We start from the raw sequence: 9,238 nt of genomic DNA, 5'->3' as shown, positions 1-9,238 counted from the left end.
AGGAGTGACCGAATAGTTCCAGGAAAGCGTCCTTTGCTCTTTGTTACAGTTCTTAAATTTCTGGTTTCAGCTTGAAGGAAAAAAGGAAGTCGACTTATGCCCATTGAATAAGAAGTACAGGAAGGGGTGTTTATCCAAATAAGTGAAGCCGCTTTTTATTAGTGTGAGTTGTACAGATGCACATGTATTGGTAAAGGGTCGGAGTGCAGATATATTGTTCACTCAAGGGGCGCCAACAGAAAAGTAACTGGTCTCGTGAGAGACTTCCGTATAAGTGCTATTTTTTATCATAATTATATACGAATTTTAAACTGTTTTTTTCTCAACTAAAAACAGACTGAAAATTGTTTTAAAATCATCAAGATTAGCTGAAACATTGGCGGTCAATGATTGCATCGCCTTGTCATCACCAATAAGAGTAAGTTCGCCCATGGAAAACGAGCTCGAAATTTGACAGATTATATAAAATTTTTGACAGTTTATATAAAATTTATTTTTTTTTTTTATTTTTTTGTGGCTTCACTCGCCAACTCTATAGGTGTGATATTGACAACTGGAAAAGTCAAAATGCGACACTAGTGGCAAAAATAAGCAACTACATATACACATCAAAAATCAGGAGCCATAAGAATACATGTATTTACATTCAGGTAAAATAATTAATTAAAAAATATAAATGAAATTAATTTCAGAAAAATTACATGTAAATAACTTAATTGCCATTTTTTATTTCTGTAGCATTCAAGTTTTTCCCCAAAAACTTAATCACAATCAGAGGAAAGGAGACATAATAAAGATCCATTTGATGTATAATATGAATTAATGAAATAAATACCTTCTTGCAAGGGATGCAATTCTATGCAAAAGTTGTTATGTTATTTCATCATGTTTTGGTGCAACCATGGATTTTGGATGATTCTTTGAAGAAAAAGAACCCATTTTTTAAATATATATATCATCGAACATATTCTTGGGAGATGAAACATATAAATTTTCGGTCTTCTAAATTAGCTGCACTGGACTCAGTGTCCGTGATAAGCACCCACCCTTGTCTAAATAATAACAAATAATAACAAATTCAAGTGCCATTAGCTTTATAATATTGACCACCTAACAACTTTTCGTTCATATGAGAAATTTCAAGAACAAAATGCAAAGAAAATTACCAGATAATACTTAAACTACACTAATTGCAACAAGGGCTTCAATTTTAATAAGAATTTTGCTTTAAATCTATAGTTTGACCTTTTCTTTTTATGAAAAACAGTTTTTTCTTTTATTTAAACTGTTGTTTTTACTTTTTATAAATAATTTCATTACAGCACTACTCAATTTCCATATTATTTTCCACGATTTCTGATACTCGATGTGTATAAGTAGTTTCAACTTCTTTCCGCCAGGGTACATGGTCCAGTCGTCAATACACCCCTTCCTGTACTTCTTATTCAATGGGCACGTTCAAAGAGCTAACATAAAGCTATCGGATAGCTTTTTGTTGTTGTAAACAATGTTAAAAATTAGCAAGGAAACGAACCATTTTCTGTCAAAAAATAATCTGAAGGTATCCCAGAATTTCTGGTATACCTCAGGTATCCGAGTGATCAGCTGATATACATTTGGCTTTTTTTATTTTGATTGCTTTTCCGGCTATTATTCAGCTTCAAAAAAAAAAAATTGCAAGAAATAAAGTCAAAGCGATTGTGCAAGTACTTTTCAACAATAAAAAAAATGTAATTTGCTCAAAAGAAAAAATTTCCTCTTCTCAATATTTACATATTTTTTTAGTAGCTGCTTGGGCAAGCTATCTGGATACCTCTTTGTTCAAAAAGATATTCCAGATACGGGTATCCCAGATAGCCTATCCGATAGGTGTTTGAACGTGCCCAATGCTTATGCCGACTTTTCACGAGTCGATTTCAGCCGCACGATATGTCGGTCGACTAGGATTTTTCTATGGGGCATGTCACTGTAGTCGCCTGCGACTTATGTTCACACGAGTCGAAAAGCTTCGCCGCACGGCAAAAATCGACTCGTGAAAAGTCCCCATTACGCTGAAAAACTTCGCCGCACTGCAAAAATCGGCTTGTGAAAAGTCGGCATTATTGCGAGTGTCGTTTGTCTTTTGATAGACGACTTTTGTCTATAGTCAATCATTGAAAATGACTTTAGGTTTTGTGAATCTCTATCGATAGACGACTTTTGTCGAAAATCGATTAATTCTGTTCTGAACGAAAATTCTCTTTTTATCGTTCGATCTTTTTCGTTTACAATTTTGCTATCGACTCAAATCAAGTTCATAGTTCACAATAGCAAATGTTTTTGTCGAAAGAGATACATAATACCAAAACATTTATATATCGATTCGATCGACTTTATTTATCGCATCGAAAGTTAAACGTTACTCGAAATAATGGCCATCGTGAATCTCTAGAGACATTTTGTTTCACTCGGAATCTATTTTGTGATCGAGATTCTTCCTCGCAATCTTTTTCCAGGGAAGAAAAAATCATATGAAATGACAGTTAAATAAATTCCCCTGCAAATGTATAGTTTATTTAAATATATTTCAAGAGAGATTTTAATGATCATTTTCGTTCCCATGTTTGAAACAAGGTTAATAATATTTCCTAATAAATTTGTATTCACGATAGACCACCAAATATTCCGATTCACAACGAGACCACCCTGTTACAAAAAGCAATCGTTCACATAATATAACGTCCCCTTCAAGCAAGAAAACGGAGTCCAGAAAAGACAGTCCGACCTCCGACCGAGAAAAGCGGGGTTGCACTCACACACTTGCAACTTTTTGTGTATGAACACAAAGTCGAACGAGAATCGTGGTGGAAAGTGAGAAATGGAAAAAAAAGTGAAACAGACATAGCCAACAAGAGCAAAAGCGTCATTTTGTTATGTTTCGTTGAAGTGTATAGTCGCGTCGCGTCGTGTCTCGTTGTTATTATAATATTAGTATAATTATAAACAATAGGTGTGTTTTTTATTACCACCGGTCTTAACTGGACAAAAAAAACGCCTCGGGGCTTAATCTGAAATTTTGGCAGCACTGTATATTGAATGTTCCGAAAACAGCAGACACAACAAAAATTTAGAGTTGTCATATTTTTCGCTTTCGTCATTTTCTTGTATTTTGCATGTATGTTTTACAAAGAGATACAAAAATGTATGCTAGCAAAACTATTTTAATACATTTTGTCCTTCCAAACGTGAGTTTTCACGTTTGTAAACAAATTCTAAACAATTTATGAAAAAATTAGTTTGGTAGCACAGATTTAAAACTCTTCAAAAAGTTAAGCCCAGAGAAATCTCCGGGCTAAACAACTAAGCCCAAGGGGCTAAGGTGTTGTTGTATTGAGCATGTAAATTGCTTAGCCCAGACTGCGTTTTTTTTGTCAAGTTAAGACCGGTTGTAATAAAAAACACACCTAATATCAAATTATAAACAATATGGAAACAAAAAAAGGTATGTTGTATATATCGCTCAAAGTGTTTGGGTTAAAATGTTGTTTCTTCTTGTTATGTAGATGTAATCTCTAATGATGAAGAAAAAGGCAGAAGGTGAAACATGCGATTGGGCATCTAAAAAAACACCAACAACAGCAGCAACAACAAATAAAATAAAATGAAAAAAATGTATTGTATTTTATATTGTGAAAATTTCGTTTGCCAAAATTAAATAAAAAATAAAACAGTTTCAGTGAAAAAAAAAATAAATCTTGTTCTTTTTTTTGGTCGCGAATGCGATACTTCATCCCTTTTTTATTCCTCTTTCTGGTAGGTTTTCGCTGCTCCGACTCAGGTCCGCCTTCGGCTCCATTTTCTCGGAATGGAGATATTCACCACATCAATACATATGCAATCGACTTCGCGGTGATTATAATTTCCATACTAATTTGAGCCGCCTTCGGACCAGTTTCTGATCCGAAGTCGGACTCAGCTCCGCCTCAGGCGGAGCGGATTCGGACCGAGGTCGGACCTGTTTGCTTGAAGGGTCACGTTACGTTTACATCAACATACTTGACATTTCAAACGTTTGACATTTGACTCCACCTCTCAAAAAAAATTTACATATCTTTCAAAAATCCAACACAGATGATTTTGTTGACCTACGATATTTTATTTTTGTTCAACAATTATGCAGTAATAATTTAAAAATACCGACAAAACGACACAAAATCGAATCATATAATATAAGTCCATCGATCGACATCATAATCAACAAAGACAAACGCTTTTTAAAAATGTCTGCATTACAAACAAAATTATCAAACTCCTATGAAAGTTTCTGCAATTACATGCAAAAAGATACAAAAGGCGCTGAAGTAAGTTCAATTTTTTTTTGAAATGAAGGCTATTTGAAAATCTATAAAAATAAATTATTCCTTCCGTATTTTGCTCATTTGTTATTATATAATTTCTATTTCGATTAGATCGCAATTTACACAGCGTCAGGCCTACTCTTTGCATATGCCTATTACAACATCCGTCCAGTAAGTCGTTTTTTTTTCAGAATATTAGAAAAAGATTTGAGAAATGATATTTAATATTTATACATACCTCCATCTAGATTACAAAGTTCGGAAAAGGTACAGATATTCCGAAAATCTTTATTCGAGATAAAATCACTCAATATGGAAAGATTGATTCGATCGATCCGAGTTCAAAGAGTGGACCATTGCTTTTGGTGAATCACAAACCACCGCTGGGATTTTTAGTTCCTTTCGCAAAACAACTTCCAGTTAAGGTAAGTTAAAACAGGTTGATTAGATTTGCCTTAAAGATGAATGCTATTTGTAGTTCATTGGAACTCTTGTCTCCTAAGCCCTATTTCATAAAACTATTAGTCTAATATAGAGTTGCTATATGCTCGGGTTTTCCCGGATATGTATTGTCTTTTTTTCTGTGTGGGGGAAGTCCGCGATAGTTTCTATTAATTGTCCGGTATTGTACTCTTTTCAACCCTTTAAGTATCGCACTACTTGTATGCTACTCCTAATTCATTGCTTACTTTAAAAACGAATCGAGTTAATTTATTTTATTTCAATTTGTTTGTATTTTGTAATCCAATAATAGTACAGGAAAGATAGACTTTTTCGTGGAACGAAATATAGGACGGCTGAATTTTTCAAATCTGAAAAGAGTATTAGAAAAGCTACTAAACTATTGGCTTGACCGAATAAGTTACTTAACCAAAGTTGTTGGTAATATGAATATCTTTTCTTGTGCATTCACTGTTTTTCATCGAGAAAAACGCTTTTTAGTTTATGTTGTTCTATTTGTTTTTCGTTTTTTTTTTTTTTTATTTTTCTCAGTCTATGAATTTTAAGCATCATTAAAGTTGTACAGCATCAAATTTCCATTAATTTGGAATACTTTTAAGGATTATTTATGGCTTTTCAACCCAAAGATACGGAACCTTAAGAGCAATCCCTCTCAATATTTTCAAACAATCTACTAATATGGTTTTCCATAAGGTATGAAAAAAAGGCTAAAACGTAGACGTTATGTAAAAACAAGAAAAATATAATATGAGAGTCAGTGTGTTATTAAGGTGGGTCGGGCAATTTCCTCTAAATATTAATTTAAAATTAAAAAAACAAAAAATATTGGCAAAACTTACAATATTGTGATACCTATACATATTTTGTTTTAAGTCAAACATCCAACTTTTATGATGATAAAATATTATGTTACTATCATAGAGACTGAGAAAATTAAAAAAAAAAAACCGACAAAATAATAAATAAAACGACATAACCTTAAAAGTGTTGTCCTCGCTGAAAAACAGTGAATGCACAAGAAAAGATATTTATATTACCTATAACTTTGCTCGAGTAACTTATTTGGTCAAGCCAATAGTTTAGTAGATACACACCAATTCACGTTTTTCAAAATAGCGGATTTCGCCAGTGGGTTGGCGTCCCGAAAATCAGGACTTAAGCTTTTCTAATACCCTTTCTTTCAAATTTGAAAAAAATCAGCCTCCCTATATTTCGTTTCACAAAATGCCTGTTTATTTACTAACTTTCCTGAACTTAGACTATAGTTTTCAGATCAATAACTTTCGACTCATACATCGCATGACTTTCAAAAATATACCAAATTATTGAAAATTCGATGGTCTATAACATTTACTGTTTTAAAAATTATGTTACTATTACCGGGAATGATAAAATCTTAAAAAACCGAAAAAAAAAACAAATTAAAACATACCCTCAAAACTATTGCCCGCTTAGAAAAATAATGTATTACAAAGAAAAACATAATTAAATTTCCAAGAACTTTGGTCTGATAACCACTTCTTTAGGATCCATAGTTTTGGAGATATAGAGCGATTCGCGTTTTCCCCTCTTTCAGATTTGAAAAATTCAGCCGTCCTATATTTCGTTTCACAAAATGCCTGTTTATTTACTAACTTTCCTGTACTATAATCAAAACTAAAAACTTAGCGTATGAGCTATTGCTCGGTTAATTCTCTGATCAACAAAAATGTTGAATCTTTATAAAAATTAATATTTAGTTTAAAATTACAGTATTTCTGAGGGTCCTCGGAATTTTTCATATCACTAAGTTAAGAGCTACAAAATTAAAACGATCGTAATGTTTCTGCAATCTATAGAATTATGTTAACATTTTTTTCGTGGGATGATTTAATTTTCCAATTTTATTAATATTATTTATAAATAAATCCTTCTGGAAAAACACATTGGCGCAAAATTTCAAACGATTAAGTAAAATGCTAAATCCATTTTTGCAAGTTGCTAAGTAAAAAAAGACTGTTTAACTTAGTAACTTACTAAAATGGCTTCAGCATTTTACAAAATCGTTTAAAATTTTGAGTCGTTGGTATTAAATGGCATTTGTGCAAAACATTGTGGCAAGGTTTTTCATGTTTTCTTTTTTTTTTTATGAACAATTAATAAGAACAAAAATGTTGGATTAAAAATGTGATTTTTGATTAAATTTTAATAAGATTTTGTGTTTTTTTTTATATAAAATTATGAATTCATTTTAAACCAGTTTTGTACTCTTTTTTTAGTTCTTATTTTTCCGGGATTTTGCATCTCGATTACTAGTTTCGTCAAAATATATCTGGCAACCCTTCTAAAACTAATAATTTCCAAATTATTAGTTCTAATAAAGTATGGACTAATAAAATTAAGTTTCATAAAAATAAGTTCCGGGACTAATAATATATCCTTTGATTTCACAGCAGAGTTATTAGTAAAAAATTTTAATTTAAAACTCATGTCCTACTTTAAAATAAATAAATAAATAAAAAAAATTAATTTATTTGAAACGAAAAAGAAAAGAAACCAAAATCATTGAAAAAATGAACCATTGAAAACAAAGAATCATTGAACTGAGTTGTTAGTTAATTTAAATTCAAACCTCTTGCCTGCAATTGCAAAGCTTTATAAGACTCATTTCCTACTTTGAATTAAATAAAAAAAAATGAATTTATTTGAAACTAAAAAGAAAAACAAAAATGATTGAAAAAATGAACGATTGAATCTTTTAAAACGAACGATTGACACAGCTCTATCCTATTGATTTCACAAAAAGTTTTATTATTTTTAAAATTGTTTGTCTCACAATTATTATTTGTTATACAAGAATTTAAAAGACTTACTTATTTCCTTTGAGGGTCAAAACTATTTAAGGAGATGCTTTTGTAACTTTAAATGTAATTTTGTATTATTTTTGTATGATAGATTTTGTATAGTTTTAAATTTCTTAAATAAATTCTTTAATATTTTAAAACGCCCGACCCAGTCGTGAATTTTATTTAATATAGAAATCGTTGTGAAAAATGTAATGCTCTCTTCTCGTCATTTTGTAATATTGTGAATCAGACACACATTTTTTTTTTTTTAATCCTGACCAAAAATTGCTTTCAAATATAAACATTTATTCCATGAAACAAAAATGCATTTAGGTACCTATTATTTTTTATATCAAATATACATTTGAATAAGCAATTTTGTTCAGATATTTTTTTTTTATATTTTGTAAAATTTTAAAGCCGTTTTAGACATTCCATCTCTTTCGACTGCTAAAAATTTACTATAGTAAAAGAACTCCTACCTACGATTCTTGAATAAAAGAAATAATTTATTAGTGCGTAAATAGTTTTATATAACACTATTTTGCTAAAGTAGTAATTATTAGTAAATTCGCTAATAATTATTAGAATAATAGTTTTATGAAATAGGGACCTGGCGATGTCAATTCTATTGCTTTGTACTTTAATTCACAAGTCCAATATTGTAGCTACCCGGTGTGGCTGTAAATGCCAATGGTTACTCTTGGCTGCAAACTGTAGCTGTCGGCAAACGTGTTGAATTCATTCCCATATCGAGAGATGGTGATGACAACAGCGCAGTTTGTCGTGTTCTATTGGTTTGTCCAGAGAACAAGCAGGTAAGTTGTATAAATTCTCATATCAACGTGATCGATGTACATTTATGATTTTTCAGGGACTTATTGATGCATCAGAAGCACTCCTTAGTCTTGGATTTGGAAAGACAATAGACTTACCGCAGACAATAAATGACGCCGAATGGCAAAAATACTACAAACATTTAATGAAAGTTGAGAAAAACGCTAAAGACCAGAGACTCGGTCTATGGTCGACAAGGTAAATTATAACTTTATTTATATTTTATCTTGTAATTTAACTTGATTTGATTTTTCTTCTTTCAGTCTTCCACCAACACCATGGCCATTGAAATTTTCAAAGAAAAAATTAAATGCGTTTATTTTGTCGCTGTTGCCAGCTGATAGACGATTGCCTGAACTTGTTCGATAAATTGTTAAGTTTAAAAAATTGCACTTCCTTAAAAAAAACAAAAGTAAAACTGGGGGATTTTTCATTTATAATTATAGAGCGACTATTCAATGCTTATTTGGTACTTAGGAGTTTAATTATAATAAATCTGCAATAATTGTTGATATGTTTTGAAATGAAATATATATTTTATACAGATTTTAATTATTTTTTATTTCTTTTACTAAGTATATTTGTGAAGGTCTTTTGATTAAAAAGACCTTCAGGTTACGCCTGTTGGATTTTTAAAACGAAAGAAAAAATGTAGGACAAATAAATGAAAGAAATAATTTAAAAAATTATTTAATTTGTTTTAGTAATATAATGGCGTTTTCGATTGGCAGTCCGGAAGCGTCCGGAATCATTCTGAAAGCGTTTTATTCGTACAAA

The 9,238-nt window shown here is 31.1% G+C and overlaps 1 protein-coding gene across 1 annotated transcript; it reads left to right on the top strand.

Moving 5' to 3' along the window:
• Positions 1 to 4,080: 4,080 nt before the first annotated feature.
• LOC129916379 (uncharacterized) lies at positions 4,081 to 9,013 on the top strand. The gene is made up of 6 exons (XM_055996272.1): positions 4,081 to 4,340; positions 4,449 to 4,508; positions 4,586 to 4,762; positions 8,293 to 8,442; positions 8,499 to 8,659; positions 8,725 to 9,013. The coding sequence occupies exons 1-6, from the start codon at positions 4,260 to 4,262 to the stop codon at positions 8,828 to 8,830; spliced, it is 735 nt and encodes a 244-aa protein (XP_055852247.1). The 5' UTR covers positions 4,081 to 4,259; the 3' UTR covers positions 8,831 to 9,013.
• Positions 9,014 to 9,238: the final 225 nt, after the last annotated feature.

The sequence above is a fragment of the Episyrphus balteatus genome, chromosome 3 (assembly GCF_945859705.1).
Source record: "Episyrphus balteatus chromosome 3, idEpiBalt1.1, whole genome shotgun sequence".
Lineage (NCBI taxonomy): Eukaryota > Metazoa > Arthropoda > Insecta > Diptera > Syrphidae > Episyrphus > Episyrphus balteatus.
The sequence above is the reverse complement of the archived record's forward strand: the minus strand, read 5'-3'. Positions and strand labels throughout refer to the sequence as shown.

Excerpts from the sequence above, each read along its gene's own strand:
- LOC129916379 (XM_055996272.1), top strand. The coding sequence starts at position 4,260 with ATGTCTGCATTACAAACAAAATTATCAAACTCCTATGAAAGTTTCTGC. Across the intron at positions 8,443-8,498 it reads TTTGTCCAGAGAACAAGCAG|GGACTTATTGATGCATCAGA; the intron begins GTAAGTTGTATA and ends ATGATTTTTCAG. Across the intron at positions 8,660-8,724 it reads CTCGGTCTATGGTCGACAAG|TCTTCCACCAACACCATGGC; the intron begins GTAAATTATAAC and ends TTCTTCTTTCAG.